Consider the following 23,426-nt stretch of genomic DNA (forward strand, 5'->3'; position numbering starts at 1 on the left):
ATACCTTCCCATTCATTCCTATGGGCAAGGAGGCCCATAGGAATGAATGGGAAGTCATTCTCAAATTGCGAATTGCAATTTGCTAATCGCAAATTGAGAATAATTTCAAAGGTGCAAGGGTGTCATGATGACACCCTGATGCACCCCTGAAATGAACATGTGTGCGCATATGGCGCACATACATGCCCTAAGGGCATGTATGTGCGCGACATGCCACTTTGAAAAATGCCAAAAATTTAATTTTTAAAAGAAATCGCAAATTACCACCAACTTGAAGTTGGTAGTAATTTGCGATTTCTTAAGGAGAATTCGCACAACTTGGGTGCGTGTTACATAGCATTTAAGGAATCGCAATTTGCGATTCCTTAAATGCTTACGCAAAATTAAGGAATCGCAAAATTAGCGATTCCTTAATAATGCGATGCGAAAATGTCACATACATCGCGTTTTGCGATTTTGTATTCGCAAACGCTGTTTTTTTGCGATTCGCAGCGTTTGCGAATACAAAATCATTTGATACATATGCCCCCTGGTGTCCACACCTCTTAAATACTCTAAAAAGATGAACTCTTCCTTATCTCGTTCCTTTGGAATCATAAAAAACCTTGCAACTCCTTACTCAAATTAACTCGTCCAAAATCGAATGGACGGGTTAAATTCCTGGACATTCCCAAATATCATAAGGCTTTTCTATTACGTCAATCATCTCAGTGGCTTTCTGATTCTACACGCCAGGCCCAATATGGATGGATGTGGAGAAATCTTTTCTCCTCCCCTTCTCTTTCAAGAAATATTTGTCTTTCACTCGCAAACCACAGCCTCTTCCTACGCCTATGCTTAAGCACTTATGTAAATTATTGGATTCCACCCGTTATAACAATCCCATATTTTGATACTTTTCTTAGATCTACCATTTGGCACAACAAATATATAGTTAATAATAAACATATTTACTGGAAATCCTGGAAAAGCAAAGGTTTAATCTGGGAGCACTAACTTTTTGAGCACAATACTTTCTTATGATTTTTCCAGGTCCATCATCAATTTGATTTACCCTTATCATTTGAGAAGAAATACAGAATATTGCAAAGTGCCCTTTGTGCTGTTTATGAACAAAGTTGACTTTCTCTATCTTCAGCATTATCTACTAATAACCAATGGCTCACTCTGTTGCACTCTTCTCCAAGAGCATCTTCTATTTATTCCTATTTCCTTCCCTCCGAATCTAACAGAGCCAAAACAAAGGTGGAGTTGCCCTGGGTGTCCGACCTTGCAGTCGACTGGTCAATTCCTTTCTGGGCAAAAATTTGAAATAACATTAGAAAATCATGTAGAGCATCAAATACCACGCAGTCCCTTTTCTTAATTTGTAACAGACTTTTATTGACTCCTACTCTTTTGCACGCAATCCACCCAACTACAACGGATACATGTTGGACATGCACTGTGCCACAAGCAGATTTAAAACATTTACTTTTTACATACCCTACTGTGATGTGCTTTTGGACACAGGTCTGGCCTCAGGTTAATTCAATTGTTCATACTGCAGTCCCTTTTTGTATTCCTACTATCTTTTTAGGTAGCATATCTGAAGCTTGGGCCCCAACCTCATGTGACGCTCGTATTCTGGATCTTTTGTTGGCAACGGCTTTCCAGCATGTCACCAAGAATTGGAAGGACTCTACTATGTTATAATTCAAGCTTGGTGGTACGCGGTTTGCTACAATCATAGATTCGACACATTACATCTCCCCCATATCTCTGTCTCTGAAACGCCAGATATTGTGATCTCCCGTTACACAATTCCTAGATGACAGTGCACAACAATCCTTTGCAAGCTCACCTGCCCAACAGGAAGTTCTTCAACCTCCTTGACTTTTCTTCTATCTCCATCTAACATAATTAAATATATTGCTTGATAATTCAGTTTTGTATGATAATTATATATATTGCATTTGTTTTTTATAACTTTTCTTGTCTTTAGATCTCATTTAATTTCTCTTCATTATAGATGACTTATATTGTTTTGTTATGTATATCGTATGCATTATTTACTGTAAAATGGTGTTCCTTATCTCTATGCCTTATTATGTTCCAAATAAACTCATTTTAAAACTGAAAATGCCAGAAGAGGCTAATGGAAAACCTGTGATGAAATGATGTGTAGGAAGCATGGTTTAGTAAGTAATACTAATTCCTGTGTTTAGGTAACAGATTATGATATACGTTAAAATATTTCAACAAGGTGAAATGTGCTTCACCCCGTGCTCTGATCCCCGAAGTCTTCTGGTCATGGCCTGGTGAACTGTGACTGAGTCAGCAATAGCTACCCAGCATAACAAACCCACCACTAGACGTCTTAGCACGTGCTGGCTTTTATCTTTTGTCATTTTTTTCATCTATATCTTAATATGATAATACATCACAAAACACCTTTTGTCTTTTTTCTATGAATGAATTATTCAGCCGGATTGTATCTTTATTGCCTCTATATCTGGTATATTTGTCAGGCTGCCCGTCCACCTATTATAAATGATCTAGCCATGTACAGTCATTCTGGCAATCTCTTGTTTCAGACACACCTATGCTTCTATGGTCCATCCATCCAACTCTTTAAAACTATCTCTATGGATAAGTCTCCGAAGCTATCAGCACGGAAGAGCCTCTCCTCGTATCCACTTTTTCCTCCGGAACTCTGCCGTGACGCCTGCTGGGACATCGTCAGTTTCATTTTTCCTGTTTCACACCAGCTGGGAACATTGCCCGTTTCCTTCCTCTTCCCCGTTCTACCTAGGGGTTGTGAGGATTTCTCATCCGTCGCTGAACTCCAGCTGATTGAGAAGCCAGCTCCAGCCTCAGGAAGGCATGCCGTCGCTTCGGTTGGTAGTAAGCTGGCGTTTCTGACATTCTTACGCGCGGCGCGCGTGCAGTCGTAAGGAGTTGCTCGCTGCCCTGACTCTGTTCATGACCTGTATTTGTGGACATATTGGGATAGAGAGATTTCTTAAAACCCTGTCACAGACGGCAGAGATCATTGTGGAGTGTACGTTTTTTTGTTTATTTATTTTTTGCAACTAAACTATTGACTCTGCAAGTTTTGTGTTCTCAACAAAACTTTATTGACTCTGCCAGTACACACTGCCCTGCCACTGCTTCCTATTGGGAGTGAACAGCTCTGGATTGATCTACTCCGCTTATTGTTCAACCCTGCGGAATACGAAGTTCTTCTGAAGCTCATCTGTTGGGTTTTGCTGTTTGGAGGGTCCACGGAACACTGTAAAGGAGGGCACTTTGTTGGTGCTGGACTTCTGCTCACGAAGGGTCGTGTCGCTGGTGGGAGCTATTCCGCACTCGGCGGACAGTCTGCACGCTCCCAGCGTGCACTAGACTCCAGGGCTACCTGCCGACTTCACCGGGGGATTGCGAGGACCAGCAGCCCCTACATCTAACAGCTGGTGCCTCTTCCCCCGGAGGTCACGCCCCCTGTCCCTCCCATTATAAATTGACTAGCCCCAAACGTAACGCGGGACGCGCGCGAAGCCCGGGCCAAGGGCGGGCCCGTTTAAGCCCGTTCAAGACCGGGCAGGACTGGACTGGGCCACCCTATTTACAGTTTGTATTTTAAATTTCTGGTACTGTCATTTTATATTGACATCATTCATATTGGCCCGTGAACATTTATTGCTGACTAATATTTTTATAATTTACACGGCATAATGTCCCCGAGAACCACTAGGAATACTGTTAAAAAGCAGGCTCAATTAGCCGGCGAGATCATTGGCCCAATTGATCAATTCATAACTAAAGCTAACGATGCTATTGAGCAGGGCATTATCTTACTGGATCGAAGGATCTCACAGGACTTGACGATAGCCAGGCGCTCTTCGATGGGCCTGCTGGGCACTGCAAAAACCCCCTCACGTCCTGTTGATCTACCTCCTCCATCGATAGTGCACGCAGAAATGCACACTGTCCCCTGCACAGTGGACCTCTCTGCATCTCTGGTTCTGTCTGATTCCCATTTATCCTTGGAAAAATCTCCTGTCATTTTTGCTACTCAACCAGATAACACCTCCTTTTCCCCAAAGGCTAGGGGTACACGAGAAGGAGCTATCCCTAAGAAAACAAAAAGGAAGTCAACTGTTAAGCCTTCCCATTCTACCATTCCATCTGCCACAACTATCTCTGTAACCTCTTCTGTTTTAAATTTTCCCCCGGAAAATCCTAACCTTCCATCCCCCTATCATTCTCCTTCACTGACAAATGTTCAAATAGTGGATTCCATCCCCGCTAATTTGAACACAAATACCACCAGCTCAAGCAGCAACTACAGCTGTGAAGATACGATGAATAGTAATCTTACAAGTAATGCATGCACCAACGACAGCTTATTGCTTACTAGAATTGGTGATCTGTTTAAATCTCACCTGGAACCCATAGAAAAGGCCCTACACATGGTTCAGTCTCAACTTACTCAACTGTCCCTCGTACTATCCCAAAGTACAGGTAACAAGATGGATTCCAACTTGGCGAAAGGCAGGCCTATCACCTTAAACACTCCAAACGCCAAAGCGTCAAAAACAGGAACCTCCGTCCAGAACTCTAAAACCAATAAACAAAAAGTCCCTGAGAAGCCTATTCACCATCATTCCCTCGCACCTGTAATCAAGCCACAACCACCTCCTAAATCTTCTAACCCGTTACTACCTCGCTCTGTAACCAATTCTAACCCAACAGCACCTCCTCTACCAAATCTTCCTCCTTCCCTTCCCTCTTCTATAGTCCCTATTCCCGCTCTTGTTCAATCCAACATTGCTACCGGCTTCAACACCATTCCTAACAACCGTAATAAGAAGATTCCCCCTATCCATCTTCCACTCGAGGCCTCTCCTTATGTAGTAATAATGACTGGGGTTCCGGAACTCCCCCCAAACCAGGATGAACCGGTTTGGTCCCTAAAAAATAAAGTAATCTTTTGGTTGTCCAATAACAGACCGCTTCCAACTTTTATGGACAACAGAGTTACTACAGTGCGTAGAGTGCCTTGGCTAGGTAACCAACCAAAAAACATACAGGGCGACTGTATAATAGTAAACTTTGAAAATCCCAACACAGTCGAGTATGTTTGCTCTTGGGGTGACCAATCTTCTACCGAAGGGATTGCAACCCATAATTTGTCGTACTTCTATCCCCCTAATACACGGCGTAATGCAGGTCCTCCATGGTCCTGGACGAGGGTAGGGAACTGGGGCGGAATTAGAGACCGTAATCAGTGGTCGGGGCACGGCCTTAGCAACCCACCACCAGGCTACTTCAGCAATTGGAGAGGTCCACCACTATCCAACAGATATGAATGCCTGGACATGGTGGATTGACTATCATCTCTACCTATGATAGACAGCAGTTACATCAGCGTCTCTCCTAACTTCAAAGTCCCCTGTAAGATCACTCGGGGGGCCGGCTCCTTCCCGCCATCTTCGTATGGTCCCCAGTCCGAGTCTTTCCCTCCCCAGTATACCCTGGTCCAACAGCAGTCATCTTCCCCTCACCAGAACGCGTGTTATACCATGCCAGCTACCCCTGCAGACTTGCTCCCAAATTCACAATTTATTACTCCCCAACCCAGGGAGCCTAAACCCAATCCTCCTCCTTCAGTTATAACCACCCAGTCCCTATCTCAACTCTCACATTCCTCCGCTGAACTTCAGCTTCCAAATTGTACTTTTACATCAACCCAGGATCTTCCAATTATATTCTGGAACGTAGCTGGCTTAAGATCGAAAATCCATCTTCAGTCTTGGGTGGAAGTAACTAATAAATTTAAGTTAATCTGCCTCGAAGAAACTTGGGCAATTGACCCTATCCACATACAGGGTTTTAAAACATTTCACCTTCCTCCCTTACCGTCCACTCATGGTAGACCTAAGGGCGGCTTAGCCATCTATGTTTCGAATTTAATTCCTTTTACTATCATGGAAGTTCAGTTAGTCTCGCCAATTTTCCAAATCCTTAAAATAGTTCCAGACAATAACTCTAGTTATTATCTCATCAATATGTATAATAACTCCTCACCTAGCGACTGTGTAAAATCTTTGTCGGAAATTGCTTTGTATTTACAAGATCAAAAAGCTATGAGTCAAGAGTTAAATTGTCATCTTGTGTGGGGTGGGGACTTCAATGTGTATCTGTGTAACAAATATGACAAAGGTATCTGTGGGCTTTCAGACGAGCACGATGCCCCCTTGGCCCACTTCACCCATAACGCTGTGGGTCAAGCACTAAATACCTGTATTTTTGCATTAGAACTTGAATTCGCCAACATCCTAGCGTGTCCCGCTGTAGAGTTTAAGCCGACTTTTCATGGTAAAGGTGCCTCCACTACCATTGATTTTATCTTATGCTCTCAATCCTTAAAAAACCGATTGAAGCAATTTTCAACTGGCACTGATCCTTCAAGTGACCACTATCCAAATAGCATAACCTTAGCATTAAATATACCACCTTCAGCCTGCCCAAAAACAAGTCTCCTAGCGCAGCATTCTCTGGAGATGAACAAAATCAATGGTTATACTGTCAAGTGGTCGACGATCAATCCCACAGAGATCACTAGCAAGATTATTCAAAAAACCCTTCCTCTGATCTATCAGTGTTTGGAGCCGTCTTCCTCCCCCAAGCTGATCCTTTCTAGCTTCACCAAAATATTAGAAGCCATCAGACAAGAGCTCACTTGTTCCTATAAGACTCTTGCCAATGATAAGGATTCAAGAGGGTGGTTTGATTCCCGCTGCCGCAAAGCGCAGCGTGCATTGAAAAACGCTCTACAAAAAAAGATTAGGGTCAAGCCCCAAATTGCCTCTTTGAGGAAAAATTATAAGATGGCACAGCAATCACGCAAACAGGAAATAAAAAATAACCTCTGGGCCCAATTACATCAGAGTACTTTAACCAAGGACTCTATCATGTTTTGGAGAACAGTCAAGGCCCCTTTCCTAGTTGATGAAACTGCGATAGAGCATCTAGACGTGGCAGTACCTGCTGACAAATGGGTAGCTCACTACTCGCAGATCTTCGCGGATAACCCCGTGATAACTGAGGCCCCCAGACCAGAGGCGGAAGCTCCTACTAGTAATAACATCTTTCCCATCGATCTCTATTTCGATCTAGAGGAGATAATCACAGCACTGACCGCCTCAAAGACCGGTAAGGCGCCCGGTCCAGACGGGGTCCCCTTAGACATATTTGTGAGCAACATAGATCTTTGGTCTCCAATTGTCACACAGGTCATGTCTGCAGTTACCCAGATCGGCCTTTTTGACTCTTGGTCCACCTCTGTGCTTCTGCCCATTTTCAAAAAGGGAGATCGGGACAATCCAGCCTGTTACAGGCCCATCTCCCTTTTGGATTCCCTAGGCAAGGTAGCTGGCAGATTAATTCTGGAGCGTTTAAGGGACTGGGCCACAGAGAATAAGATCTTAACTGATCTACAGTTTGGGTTCCAGGAGGGCCTGGGCACTGTGGAACAGGCCTTAAATCTGACCTTGCTTATAGGTAAATATGTAGGGGCCAAAGGTGGTAAACTTCATCTAGTCTACGTGGATTTGAGTTCCGCATTCGATTGCGTAATCCACTCCAAGCTTTGGGCGATTTTGAAAAATCTGGGCATAGATCCTGCACTGCTGAATTTTCTCCGAGAGCTATACTCGGATGCAAAAGCATGCGTGAGATATGGTATTAAAGGGGAGCTTACGGAATCCTTCAATATTGAAAAAGGTGTAAGGCAGGGATGCGTCCTTGCTCCATTCCTATTTAACATCTATACTAACGGACTGGAGCAAGCGATGTTGGTTGACAGCAAAGATCTACCCTGCATAAGCTCCCGCCCTATTCCTGCATTATTGTATGCAGATGATTCGGTCATCTTAGCTAGGACACCTAATCAACTCCAGATCCAACTAGATAAATACTGTGAATTTATGTCTTCTCTTGGTCTTAAAGTCAATAAATCTAAGACTTTTGTTATGAACATCGGGAAAAGAGCCCAAAAATGTAAATCTCTCTTTATCGAGAAGACCAGATTAGAAACTGCCACCACCTATCCTTATCTAGGTATCCTTATTGACAATCACCTGTCCTGGAAACCTGCTATATCTAGTAAAAAACTGCAGTTTCAACGTACAACATCTGCACTGACCTCGTTTTCCAGGAAATTGGGTAAGCCCGCTCCTACTGTGCTCTTGCAGATTTACCAAGCCAAGTGTATGAGTGTGGCAACATACGGTGCAGGAGTCTGGGGCTATGTGCCTGCTGACGACCTACAAATTACAGAAAACTCCTTTCTGAAATATATACTAGCCCTCCCTCGTAGTGCTCCTACCTTCGGCACCCATGTGGAACTCGGTCGGGAGTATCTGACTGATATCATTAGCTACCAACCGATTCTACTTTGGCACCGTATATGGACCCAGGAGCAATGTCATCTAACTAGGTCACTAATATCTGACTGTCTCACTTTGTCCTACTGGAAAAAGATTCCCTGGCTGCTATATGTATCGAGATTTTTGTCAGATTTGAATCACTCTGCATATTTTACTGATCCCGAATCCTTAGTGGACATATCTAGAAAATCTTTGAAAAAGCTATGTGCTGACCACTTGAGTGATCTTCGTTTGTGTTCTGAACTTGTGAAAAAATCAAACGTTCATTTAACGATGGTCCAATTTCCTCATGGCATTCAATTTTATCTGTCATTTTTTCTGTCAAATTATGAGAGATATGTTTTAACCAGATTTCGGTTTGATCTATTTTATCATCTTGTTTCATTGCCTGTGCCCTTAGACTGGTCACGGGAACTACCAAACTGTCCCTGTGACGGTCTTACTCGCCAGTCAACTTTGCATGTAACCTTTTTCTGCGGTTTCTATAAGTCCCCGCGGAAACGTTGGCTGGTTCCTCTGCTTCGACATATAGGGCTGAGAAGATGCAGACCGGCTCTTCTGGCACTTCAAAATCTAGATACCCCGTATGTAGCCAAAACTGTAGCCTGCTTTCTTAAAGCCTGCTTGAAAATTCATTTTCAACTATCGGCAAATGTTTCTTAGGATTTTACCGCTTATTCGGTTATTATTCCTGTATATAGAGTGTTAGTGTTTACTCCTAAATGTCTGCTTCCCTCAACAGCCATTACCAAACTGAATTTTTACTGATTATTTGCGCTATTATTGTTGTTCTTAGAGTGTCAGTGTTTTTATGTAAATTGCCTCCCTTTTTAAGCAGTCAGTGGGCAAACTGATTTTTATTTTTATAATGTTGTAAAGCTTCAAATGAACTTTTTATGATTGTAAATTCAATCGAAATAAAGTATTTTACTACTTACTACCATTGATTCAATTATTTTTGGAATTTTAATACTTTTCTTTTATTCGGCATCCCCAACTGTAGGTCTTTGCATTTGCCCTTCTATCTGCGCCCAGTTTGTTACTGCACCATTTAGTTGGTTTCATCCCGAAAAAGTAGGGCACCAACTTATTATTTTAAGTGAAAATTACATATTAGTCAGTGTTATGCCTCATGCACCTTCCACTTGAAAGTCTGACATCTTAGTCATTTTTCTACTGGCAAGAACATGGCAGATACAGGCAAGGGGACCCCAGACACCTTCTAGTGTATCCAGGCTCTTGACTTTTCCTTTCTGGGGGAGTTGATTGCGTAGAAACAAAAACAAAGAATAGGCTGCCACCATCTGTGGCGGTCAAATCACTTTAATCAAGAATGATCAGTCACTGTGGCATATTATTTTAAATAGGGTTGACGGTCTTATCCAGAGGAGGCAGTTTCTCCATTCCGCTACAGCATAAAAAGATCTTCCACCAGGGTCTAAATGATCTCAATAAATATTAGTTACACGTGCCTATATAAATATTGGTAGCAAACTTACCTTGTAAATAGCTTAGGTCTGGCTCAGGCAATCTTTGAACTAATTTTTTATTTTCAAATTTGCTTTCATAGTGTGTTGTTTCCACGTATATTCCTTTGGCAGGAAATCCACACCGATGAGGGGTGAACTCAAAATCAATTTCTGTTTAAAAAAAGTAACAGTAATGAATGTGCTGGGTTGGAGGGACATACCAGGGACATATAGTCACAGAGATTAGGATTATCCATATTAATCTTAAACTGAAACTGCCATTATCTGAAGATGTCATTTTTTTGGATCCATGTAGTACAGAAACACTTCTAAAAATACTACTTTGAATTTAAAAAATGTGGAACCTGAAATGACAATATACACATAACTATTTTCTAAAGATTCCCAGTTACTTTTTTAGTTCAATTGCTTACACCTTTTCAATTAATTTGATTGCTCGACATACTTTTACAAAAGATGTTGTTTTATTGGTTTGCCAGCTGTCAAGGACTTGATCTGTGCACGCCATAGGATCAGGACATATTGACCAGGTACCATGACATTGCATTAGAACATTCAGTCCAACAGATCCACAAGTATGGCATATCACACAATCTGGATTCCCCCTCCCTGACTAGCGTACAGAATAAAGATGTTGGAACACGTAGCTGATACTGTATGTGAACTGTACACTGGCTGTTCAAATCAATCATAGAATGACACACTGACAGAAGGGTGAGAGTTAAGTGAGGTGGTCGAAACCAGGTTCTAAAACCTTAAATAAAGGCTCTGTTCTACCTCTCTTCTCTAAATGTTTAAATTACATTTAGGGTTTGGGTTACGGTGGCTAAATTGCTGCAGTCCTATCAGTCTAGCAGACAACAGGCTGCAGCTCTTCCTCCTTCCTGCTTCAAATTTAGGACCAATAAACAGGATGTCCCACAGGGATCTTCAAGTATTATATTATTCAACATTTATGAGTCCACTGATCCCAATTATTAAATTTTTAAAGATATATTTAGTCAACGATGCAGACGGCACCCAACTGATTTTATCATTGGAAGGAGACCAGCCACTGGATACTTCTCATGAATGCATTCAGAGAACAGTGGCCTGGCTCACATTAACTCACTTCAGTTCATTATGCAACCAGTGACTAACTTTTCCACCCCTCTTCCTCCAAATTTTTAGACCATACCGTCACACAAGCCCCTGGTGCCATCAGAGATGGTTTGGAAACTTGGTGTAACTTTCTACAAAAAGCTGAGCCTTGAAGGCCATGTGAACAGGACGGTTCGAACTTGCTTTGCTCTAATCAGAGCACTGCACAAGAAATACCCTCTGCTACCCACTCAATCTAGGGCACTAGTGGTAAGAAGTGTAATACTCAGCCGACTAGACTCCTGTAATGCCCTGTTAGTAGGATCCCTGAAATATCTGATTAAGAGACTACAGAGAGTCCAAACGGTGGCAGCAAGCTGGCCCTAAACAGATCAAGGATCTACACAGGCTGCCACTGGAACAGAGAGGTTTAAATCTCTCTGTATTGATTTCAAGGGTCTTACTCATCTTGGACCAGCTCCCCTACAGTAAAGAATAATATGGTATATCCCCAAAAGAAACATACCCTCATCCTCAGCCAGCATGGCAAGCTTGTCCAGATTAATAAAAACAGATTTGGAGGAAGATCTTCATGATTGAGGCAGTTTGCCTCTGGAACGGACTACCCACAGCCCTCAGACAGTCAGGCAAGCTAATTCACTTCAGGAGAGACCTAAAAACACGGCTTTTCCCAAAAATCTCGATCATAGTTAATAACACTACACCAGCTAGTCAGTTGTGGTCCAGATGTTTCACTTCACGGCACCACATGCCTGTAGAGGCATAATACAACACCAGGATACCTGCTGGGTGGCAGAATGCTTCAAAATAAATATTTGCCTTGGATTGCTTTAAAAACTAGTACTGCTATTCTTCTTCTTCCACCTAAAGAGGATAGCAATTCTGTGTGCACCCAACGTGATGGTCATTTCCAGGACCTCATTAGGAAAGCAACAAAAACTAGACCGTTTTTCTAGTGTAATACATTCAACAATCAGTGACCACTTTTCAGGGACAAGAAACAGTTAGCTTTGGAAACAGTCCACAGTGGGAGGACCAGTGCACGAGGGGTTACCAGCTCTGAGAACAGAGTACCCCAAGCCTGACCCTGGTGAGGCCACTACTGGCCAGGGAGGGCTCCATGCACTTTCACAGGGACAGGGGACTGGGGACTGGGAACCTGTCCTAGGAACACTCTTGCATGATCCATACAGTGTATCTTCCTTAAGGGGGTAGTGGTACTGCCCTGGAAGTCCTGGCTTGCCCAGCACATGTTCAGCATACAGGCACAGACCCTGGGTTGAAGGACCATTTTCAGGATACCACGTCAAAATTGGCAGAGGGTGATGTGGAAAAGGGTGCAAGGGTGCAAGGTGTCTGAGGCTAGTGCCCCCCACTTTGTACTTTGAAAAAACACAGAGGTCAGAGACTCCTGGATGGCCTTGACACTTGCAGCTGTCAGTGGCCTCTGTTGGTTGTTGTCCTTATGGACCAAATTCTCCTTGGGTTGGGGACAGAAGTCTGGTCTAGGGGTAGAGTGGGCCACATTACTTTGTTTGATATGGTGGTACTGCCTGCCTACTGAGATGCATCGGTGAACAAGTTAAAGTTAGGTCCTGTAGAGATAGGGTCCACAGGTGAGGTGAAGGGCTCACCATGGGTCATCTCAAAGGCCCTAGAGAGTATAGACAGAGAGACCCTACTGGGTTCAGAGAAGCATAGAACTGACGAAGGGCCCCCACAGTAATGGGCCATTGTCCATGTTCTGTTGCCCTATGTAGGGAAGTCCATAAAGGTATTGACTATTCTACCCTGGCTTTAGACTGGAGGGGGGTCATGTTGGAAAATGGCCCTGTCTGAAGGGTCGTCCCAAACGTTTTTCCTTCCTCCTCCTCTTTTTCTTTTCTCATGTTTGTTGGCTTTAGAATTCAGAGCACTTTACCACTGCCAACCAGTGCTAAAGTGCATGTGTTTCTCCCCTAAAACATGGCTTGTTTGACTTATCCACAATTGGCATATTGATTGTATCTATAAGTCCCTAGTAGAGTGCACTACATGTGCCCAGGACCTATAAATTAAAGGGTACTAGTGGGATTGCATAAGTGATCGTGCCACCCACACAAGTAGCACTTTAAACATAGCTCAGGCCTGCCACTTCAGAGCCTGTTTGTGCAGTTTACACTGTTATGTCAACTTGCCATTTAAAACCCCTTGTAACTTCCCCTTTTATCAGATATGTCACCCCTAAAATAGGCCCTAGGTACCCCATAGGGCAGGGTGCTGTATAATCATAAGGTAGAAAAATGAAATTAGCAATCGCACTCCTGAGCATAAACAATCTGTGAACTTAGTTTTCTCACTCCTTATTATTTGGGTGCCAGTGGGTATCACCTCCTGCCAGTACGCAGGATAATGATAGTGGCACCCCTGTTCAATTCCGATTCTGGTGATTACTTAACATTAAGTTGCACAGAGATTTACGACTACTAACTTTACTTCCGCACTCGGGCCGGAAAATCCGGCCCGAGTGCGGAGCTTCCGGCCCGGTGGCGGGGCTTCCGGGCCGGAGGCGGAGCTTCCGGCCCGGAGGTGGGGATTCCGGCCAGTGGCGGAGATTTAGCCATGGCCGAAATCTCCACCTCCGGGCCGGAAACTCCGCCTCCGGCCCGGAAGCCCCGCATCCGGGCCAGAAGCTCCGCCTCCGGGCCAGAATTTCCGGCCCGAGTGCGGACGTAAAGTTAGTAGTCGTAAATCCATTCTGTGAATACCAAAAGTAGTAAGTGCAGTCTGTGAATACCAAAAGTAGTAAGTGCATTCTGTGAATACCACAAAGTAGTAAGTTTAGGATTTAGTCTTAAATTAATTCTGTGAATCGGGCCCAGGACTAGCACATTATCAAAGGAGTGCCTTGAGGGTGCACCTTTCTTCGTGGGAAAACGTACTTAATAATCACAAGGTAGGACATGTACTTTTAAGTTTTACATGTCCAGTTAGTGAAAAACATCTAAATTAGTTTGTCACGATGGTGAGGCCTACCCCTCTCACAGGATAAGAATGGGACTTTATTGTTACACTTCATAAGCTGTAATACCTGGTTTCATATCACTGGAATGGTAATGATAAATTCTCCTTACTGGTAAAGTTTAATTTTTTGTTACTATTTCAAAAATGTCACTTAAGAAAGATGGTATTTTTCTGATCCTAGGCCTGTGTGCCTGCAGTCTATCTCCAATACATGTCTGAGGTGGGTGACAGCTGGACTTTGTGCACTCTCTCTAGACAGCCACACACAAAGGGAGCTTAGGTGTGACTGAGTGACCATCCACTTCCTGATGGGTCCTCCTGGGCAGGATTGCAGGGAGGAGCCGCAACCTACACCTGAATAGGATGTGACTTGTCTCCACACAAAAAGCTGAATGCCCCCTGGAGTGATTCTGGAGCCAGGGCTGGTAAAGAGAGGATCTCAGTACACTTCAAACATCCTCTTTGAAGAGTCTCTCTCTTCAAAGGCACCACTGGGTATATGAACTGGGCCTCTGATCACACCCCTTCATTATACTACTGGACCTGTGAAGAACTCTGCCAGGAGGAAGAACTGTTGTTCTGCTACAAGAGATGCTACTCTACTGGACAGCTTCTCTGGAAGAACTGCTTTTCTGATGTACTGTGCCGCCCTGTTGCACAGCACCTGGACTTAACTTGCTGCAATTTTTGCCCTGTTAGGTGGTTACAATACAGTCCTGCTGCTACTGCTAAAATTCATGCATCTACGACGTGGCACCAATCGAAACAGGTGCATCTCCCTCAATGCTAACTTATCGATGCTGCTGCATGGACCGCAGACCTTGCATTGCCAACTGTGTGGAGCATCATCTCCAGTTTCCAATGCATCTCCAACTTTGGGCAGCTCAGCGCCTTCGATTCAGCGGTTCAACACTGATGCATTGCCTTCGATCCAGTGGTTCGATGCTGACTTATCGCCTCTTTGTATCTTGCATTGTGACTCTGTCGACGACGCATCCCAAGTGATTTTCAACAGGCCAAGGCTGGTCCCTGTATCCAACACACGCTCCATTGTGTTCAGCCTGAACTTTTGTATTTACCCCACTCTAGAAAGACCAGATATCCCTAGTTGGCACTTTAAGCTTTTAAGCACTACAGTTACATTTATTCTTTAAAAAATTATAACTCTGGTTATACAGTTTGAATTTATATAAGTTTGGTCTTTTTAGATCACAAAAAATAGCTTTCTTTCTAAACTGGTGCAGAGTCTGTTTGTGGTGTCTTCAGTATTGCACAAATACTTTATAAATTACCTCTTAAGCTAAGACTTGTTGCTTGATGCCAAGATACCAGAGTGTCTGCATAGGTTAATTTAGGATTGACTTACCCTGACTAGGACTGTGGTTCCTGCTTGGATTGCATGCATACTGACTAAAAACCCAATTTTTAACACATGGTGAGGAGGATCAGATGTAAGAAGGCTAACCAAAGTCAGAAGGACTGGATGACTGGGACAATGATGGTCTAGAGGACCAGTGCCAAAATGACCAGGTGCAGAAAGACCCAACAAGGAGAACCTGGATTAAGAGGCCCATGAGCATTAGGTGCAATACCAGAAGGACTAAGAGGACAAAGTGGACCAGGAAAATCCAAAACAGAAGGACTAAGACTGAAAGGACCAGGGCACAGGAGGCCAGACAGACCAAAGTGGCCAGCAGAACCAGGGCCTATGCTACTAGGGTTAGGAGGTTCTAGGTGAGAAGATTCAGGACAAGGTGACCGTGCCCAAGAGGATGAGGAGGGAACGGATCCAAGATGGAACAAGAATGGGGAACCAAGAAGGGACAGGATTTCACAAGAGGACAAGAAGGATCAGGAGGACTAGGACCAAGGCAACCAAGACTAGCATGACTCATGGACCAGGTCTAGGAGGACTAGGCCTACGCAAACTATAAGGACCTTGGCCAAGATGTGCAGGGCTAATAATAGGCACAGAATCATGAGAAAATCAAGGACTATGAAAAACAAGAACAGGAGCACCATGGCCAGGATGAGTTGGGACCAGTTCTAGAAGGGAACAGACCAGGGATTTGTGTGCCAGAAGGACAAGGGCTAACAAGCAGAGGCTTAAGAGGACTGGTACACAAAAGGCTAGGTAGACTAAAGGGGGAAGCAGGACTAGCAGCTGGTGTACTAGGAATCAGATGAACAGGGTGAAGAGGATCAGAAAGACTAGGTCAATGGAATGAGGGTCAAGAGGACCAAGAAGGAACAGGATGAGCTAGGAGAAGGGAGCCTCAAAGAACCAGGATGGCCAGGAGTACCGGGACAAGGAGGTCTAGGAATACACAGACAAAAACGAAGATCACCAAAAGCAAGAGGATCAAGTCTAGTGAGCATAACACCAACCAGGAAGAGAACAAAGACTGTGAGGACTAGGACTAGGAAGATAAGTGATGAGCCAACCAGACCAAAAGTGAGGAAGACTAGGAGAACCACATTCATGGGGACCAGAAAAGCCCAGTATAATACAGATCTACCATATCAGAGTAAGGAAGGCCAAGACAAAAAGGAGGACCATGAAAATGGAGGTCAGGATGACAGTAGCAAGAAGGACCAGGGATGATCAAGCCAAGATGCTAAGACTAGGATGACCTTAACAATTAGGATCAGTACAAAGTGGACGAGTTAGTGCATACCCAGCTTGACAAGCAGCAAATGGGCCAAGAGTATCATGACAAGATAGAGGAGAACTAGCCAGATCAGAATTAGGAACTAGATGGAGCAGTATTGGGTGACTAGAAGGATCAGGATATGCAGGGACAGGGGTAGTATGACCAGGTGGTCAGAACTAAGGGGACCAGGACCTGAAGCACCAAGTGGAGCAGGAGGACCAAGAACTGGGCCAGCAGGATTGGCATTGCCACGATCAGGGGGATCAGAAAAACCAGAGCCACAAGACCAATGGGAACAGATAAGGACCAAAATGAGCAGGTCCAAACCAAAGGGGCCTAAAAGGAGGAACAGGAAAAGTGAATGCGATACCAGGTAGAAAGAGTCCAGGGCAAGGAGAATCAGGATGATGTAAACTAGGATAACTAGGCATACCACACAGATGATGAAAAGGACAACAGGACCAGGAGGAGCATGACCAAGAAGACCAAAAGCATCAGGGTGGGGAGAATCAGTAAAACCAGGATCAGGAGGACCAGGAAGGGCCACTAGAAGGGAAGGCCAGTAGCAGGGCCAGTAAGTCAAGGTTGAGTAATGACTAGAACCAAGAGCATCAGATTCAGGAAACCAGGATCAGGGTGACAAAAGCTAGTCAGACCAAAGCCATGATGAGGACTAGGAGGACCAAAGAACCCAAAAATTGAAGACTTATAACAGGAACAGGAAGAAGAACAACACCAGAGCAATGGAAGGACAAGGAAGAGGAGGGAGAAAACTGAGAGCAGGATGAAACCGATATGAGGTTGGTTGGTCCTGTTTCCGTGTTGGTGTCAGGCAGGTGTAAGTCCTTAATAACACCGATATAACAAAAATAAAATATATTTAATGTTTTTAAAAGAAATTATGATTATAATTATTTTTTTAAACTAAAACACACATATATTAATGTATATATACATAAATGTATTGCATATATCTAATTTAAAAATATTATTAAATTAATAATGTCAATGTATAGTATAATTTAATATTTTTTTAATGTAATATATATATGTATCTAATAACATAGATAATAAAAGAAACAAAGCATTTTAAACACAAATAAAATATTAGGCAAACAGAAAATGTACTAAAAATATATTACATATTAAAAAATATTTATTATAAATATTATACAATTAATGCATATACTATTTCCACTACATATTAATACAAGAGTAAGCAAAGGGTTGGACTTAGGAGGGATAACACTAGTGAAACTGTTGCATTATAAAGGGGTACAATGTACTTCTCCCACTCCAGCAAGTGAAAGATTAGGTAAAGTTTTGGATTGTGGTGGGGTTAAAATGTACTATTCTCACTCAGGCTAGTGCAATAGTAGGGAATGTGTTGGATTTCAGAAGGGTAAAACGTACTATTCTCACTCCAGTCAGAGCAATAGTAGGGAAAGCGTTGGATTGTAGAGGGTTCAAATGTATTATTCCCACTCCAGTCAATGCAATAGTATCGAAAGTGTTAGATTGCGTAGGTAAAATGTACTATTCCCACTACAGTCAGTGTAAGAGTAGGGAAAGTGTTGATTGCAGAAGGGTCAAATTTACTAGTCCCAGTCCAGTCAGTGCAACATTAGAAACCGACTAAATAACTTGAACAAAATAAAATAATGTAAAAAGCATACTAAATAACAAAACATATAAATATGTAAATATAAAAAAAGCAATTTATTGTTAAATAAAATTAAATATATTAAATAAATTAAATATGTATTTCAGTGTTTAATACATATTATAAATTACTACAAATATTACTATAATTAAAATACAAAACTATATTCTCAAAATAATATTAACAAATAAGTACGGTGGTATTTAGATTTAAAAATCTAAACAGTCCCGATGAGGGATAATGGCCTCAAACTCGGTATGAGGACAGTGCAGGCCTCAAGAGAGTTGCAGAACTACCACCTGTGTTGCTGAGCCTTTCGTAGTCCGTGGAAGCCCAGGATCAGCAAACCAGTCAGCTGCATTGTGGTGAGTGCAGATGTAGGGGAGTGACTCCTTCACTCCAAGAGAGATTCCTTTAGATGTCTTGGATGTTCACAGGCCTGGTGAAGAACCTGTATGGAGCACGGGCACAGGCATTGCAGAAGACCAGCATGACAACGAGACCAGGAGCAGCAGGAATCTTCCCCGTAGCAATCTCGATTCCCAAAGCGAAGTCCATAGTGTCCAGATGGTCAAAGTTGAACTGGTATGCGATCTGAATCTTGCCCCATTATGAATCTAGGGACCCACCCACGGGTGATCACTTACTACCCTTAGGAAAGGGTTGGGACGATTCAGGGGTCCCACCAAAAGGAGGGGCTGGACAGTGAGTTGGATACTCCCATGTCCTTTGTCCAGTTTCACACCAGAGCAGGAGCCAAATGCTCCCTGAACTGGTTTGAACTGGAGTATGCAAGGATGGCACCAAATGTGCCCTTCAAGCAGGCTCAGTGATGCTGGCAAGCACCCCCTCCCGTCCCGATGCACTAAACCATGTCTGGGAGGTGGTCACACCTCCCTGTGACAGGATACTTATTGTTCTGCCTTTCCCTGCTCATGCTTGGCTCAGAGGTAGGCGGGCAAAATTGTGTATTTGGTTAGTAGGAGCCCTAGCTTGCTGCCTGGTTCTGGAAGACTGGTACCAGGAGCACTGAGGGTCTCCCAGAGGAGCATTAAAGCGCATGGAATCATACCTCCACACTATTTACAGTATGGAGGTATGATTCCAACATGTTTGATACCAAACATGACAGGGTTCTTTACAGCCACTTTAGAGATGGTCATCGTCTAATGACTCATGGTCCATTTATATTTTGAAATGGCTGATGTACTTACAAACCAGGAGAAAGGACTCCGAAGGTTGCTGGGGTACCCTGCTCATGCAGGAGCACCCTCACACTTAGGACCCATCACCCTGCCTTCAGGTTTGAAAAGCCTGCCTTGCGGGTGAATTGTAGTTTTTAACCGCTTCTGTGCCCATGACGAGATGGTCTTGTCATGGAGCACGGTTGCGCTGTGCCCATGACGAGACTATCTCGTCATGAACCCCGCCCGCTAATGTAACGCTCGGCACAGGAGGGGGAAAGGGCGTGGCACTGAAGGGGTTAAGTGTAGAGACCTTAGATATAGGGAAACCTGCAGTGGCAGGACTGAAGTCACAATTGGAGTGGTCTCTCATGGGTGGCATGTTACATGCTTCGGTCCATGGGAGACCTTAGTGCTATATACTAGGGACTTATTGTGTACACCAGTAGCCAATCTGGAGGGTACCTAAGTACTTACCATGTCCAATTAAGGGAAGAAGCAAAGAGACTGGGGTCCTGATTAGCAGGATCCCAGTCAGACTAGTCAGGAAAACATAATTACACCAGCAAAAAGTTGGGGTGAGCATGAAATCAGAGCATACTTTCCTACAATATAGATTAAAAAGTGATTTATTAATTAATTATAATTAATTTACTTTACACCCTATACCCCTATAAACCCCACAACCCGCTAAGGTACTAAAAATGATAACAAAACATATAAAATTAGATTTCAAACCTACTAAAAATTGAATTTCCACTTTTTGCTGGTACACCTTTCAATGTGCTATAATCTTTGATCTGCTAGACAGTGGCACCGAACAGTGACAGGTGCTGGATAAGTAGTGCACAGGACATTACACATATTATACAAAATATGATTGAGGTGCAGTCTTTCTAGTCCACTATTACTTCTTTTGTCACTATTTCTGTCTGACGATATTTTATTTATTATATTTTATCTGAACACCACATGGCTCTGTTGAGCAGAAGTAGGGGCGAAGGAGGCTACCGATAGATCATCTCAGATGACCTACAGAGGAATTCTGAGTCGCAAATGACTCTGTTTGCCAGCTGTGATAGTACACAGAACCAAGGTGACGTGTGGTCTGTGAAACCCTGAGGGCTAGATGAAGGGTGGTGGATAAATATGTGTCAGAAGTGTTTGGAGTCCATTAAAGAAGCACGGGTGTCAAGACCAGTAGTCTATAGGAGTCCCAGAATATTGCACTGACATTTCTTGTGCGTTTATGTGCAGTGTATGTAGCAAGTGTGTAGTATTTAGACTCCATGTGTGTTGAAAATCTGAATACTAAGAGCTGTGGGATGCAATTGAGATGGCATTAAGGTGGCCCCTGGTTTAGCATGGCATGTGATGCAGAGTATATACTGCTCCCCTAGTCAGTGGAAGTGTATTGACTGCATCCCTGTGGGTGGAGTGTGGGGACTCAGACACAGATATGAGGGAGGATGGAGGAAAGGCTACTCACAGAAATTCTGTGGGGTCCTTGTTAGCAAGGGACTGATGACTTGTTCTTTCTGAGCGGTGACATAGGGTAGGTGGTAGGAGTGAGGGGTGGGTCAGGGGTTTCTTCTGTAAAACACTACAATGTTTGTTTGTGCCTGGTGACTGCTTCAGAAGGACTGATGACAGTCAGGTGCTGAGATCTCAAGCTTCTCTGCTTACTTTTTTATGTATTCCTGGATGGAACCAGCCCCACTGAAACTGCTAAGAGAGCTATCACCTAGAACAAAGGTTATTTCTGAGCTACTTCTAGAAAATTATATTTGAACAAAAATTAATCAGTTTTGAAACTGTAAACAGTGGATCCACATCCCGTGTCTGGAAAATGATATAAAAAGTTGAACTGTGAAATGTTTGATCTGTCACAAGAATGGAAGTAACAAAAAGTCTCTGAGGCATATATACAAGGGGAAATACCAACAGAACGTCACTTATTTACAAGGCTCACCCAATACTCCTTAAGAATGACTTCCTCATATTGCTTTAGTGATTCCTGCTTGAGAGAAAGAAGAAGCAGTAGTCATCTTTGACATGTAGTCTGAGTATGTCCCAATCTACAATATTTTTCTCTCATTTATATAGAGTGCAGTTCAAAGAGGATCATGGAAGGTCCAAACTTCTGATTCCCTCCTGATAGAGTTAGAGCTATTGCTGCTAAAGCTGCCATCTTAAAAGTCTGGCTCCTCTCCGCATGCAGTCCTGCCATGCTGATTGAAGGTTCCAGGACGTGTGGTTTACTTGCAAAGTACTGTGGTCCACTATGTCATCCCTTGTGAAGCCTGGACAGGAATATGGGTTGATTTCCTCCCAAATTGTCAGTCAATGCAGCTCAGATCATAGGTGTTAACCATTATAACCCAGTTCTGGGTTGTTAAACCACAACCATCGACAGTTTCTGCTTTTGGGTTCCCTAGCAACACAAACCAAACCAACCTACTTCATTCAAGTTCCAAGTTCATGACCAAGGATGAAAGAGCCCCACAGAGTGCCTGAAAAGTTGCTTTGTGACCAGGGCTGGATTCTGCATAATCTCCCAGTCACCCAGAGATGAGGAGACATCACCTGAAGATTGCACTACTCACTGGAAGAGCTAATGGATTACCTAGCACCCAGAAGTGTGTCTTCTTGCGTTCTCAGAGAAGCAGGAGAGACTGTCCATGAGGAGAAGACCAGAATGTTCCTAGAATGAAACAACGTCAGCAGTCAATCCATGTCATCAATGGTCTCCCTGTTTCCTTCAACTGTCCTCACACTGAACTGAGTCAAGACATTGAAGTAAGAAGCAATATTGTGTTATCTAGCATCCATGCCTTTCACTGAGAGGCTTGGTTGCCACTGACTGGTTTGCCACTGCCTGCTCTGATCTGTCCTTGAAGGCTACAACTGCTGAAGATGGACATCCACAGGAGTTCCATCCCAGGAGTTGCAACTGCTGAAACCTAGCACCCATCTGCCTCCAATCTGGGAGGCTGCACCTGCCGAAGGCAAGCACTCTCCATAGAGGCCTGTTGCACTAATCCCCACCCAGCAGCCCTGTTCTGAGTGAAGCTGCCTTCGTGGTCCAGCATCATCGAAGTTGCTGCTGGAGGAGCAGGGTGGCAGAAAGCACTAACTAATGACACAGGAGCCACACCTTGCCCGAGCTTGTAAAACAAAAAGACAGAGAAACTGAACAAAAAGAAGAAAAGCTGCCATTAGGAATCGTGGACTTTGCCAGTGTGAACTCGCAGCAGTGCAAACTATTGAACTGGTCTATGCATTAGCCAGTTAATCAATGACTTTGTTCAAAGTTCATATGAGAGACCTTAGACATTAGATTCTTAGAGCAGAGAGTGCCATATGTGGTGTATTGCTTCATTGAGATTTTTAGATGAGAACACAACAAAAGTAACTGTATTCCTATTTGAACTGTTTATTATTTCAAATAATACATTGTGAGTGTTACTTAGATGACAGCCAGATATAAATATGCACATTTGTTTTTTGGCAATGGCACCGACTAATCTGTAACTAATTTCTACTATTTCACCAGCAGCTAAGTAAATAATTACGTGTTTTCTGTTATTTGCATGGCTGTAGGCCAAACTGTACATGATGCCTGTTGTTTTGTCAGCAACCAGGTAACGAGTGAAGTTTCATAGTAATTTGTACAGCTGCTGTACAAATAGTGCATAATGTTCACTAGGCAGGGATTGGCAAGATAAATATTGAAGTTTCTTTGCTATTTGCTTGACCTCCGGCCAAACAGTTCATAGTCTCTCCATTTAGACAACGCCTATATACATGCTTACATTTCCTTGCAGTTTGCATGGCAGATGGTCAAACAGTGCAGAATCCGTTATTTAGCAAGTGGCTGGATAAATAGTGAATTC

General features: G+C 43.3%; 1 protein-coding gene across 1 annotated transcript in view; it reads right to left on the reverse strand.

The window, feature by feature from the left end:
• The window catches only part of LOC146809855 (cytosolic phospholipase A2 gamma-like), a 596,102-nt gene that overhangs the window by 294,266 nt on the left and 278,410 nt on the right, over positions 1-23,426 (reverse strand). The window contains exon 8 of the mRNA XM_085616717.1: positions 9,935-10,075. Coding sequence (XP_085472843.1) covers positions 9,935-10,075 — 141 coding nt within the window. The remainder of the gene's footprint in view (positions 1-9,934; positions 10,076-23,426) is intronic.

The sequence above is a fragment of the Triturus cristatus genome, chromosome 7 (assembly GCF_964204655.1).
Source record: "Triturus cristatus chromosome 7, aTriCri1.1, whole genome shotgun sequence".
Lineage (NCBI taxonomy): Eukaryota > Metazoa > Chordata > Amphibia > Caudata > Salamandridae > Triturus > Triturus cristatus.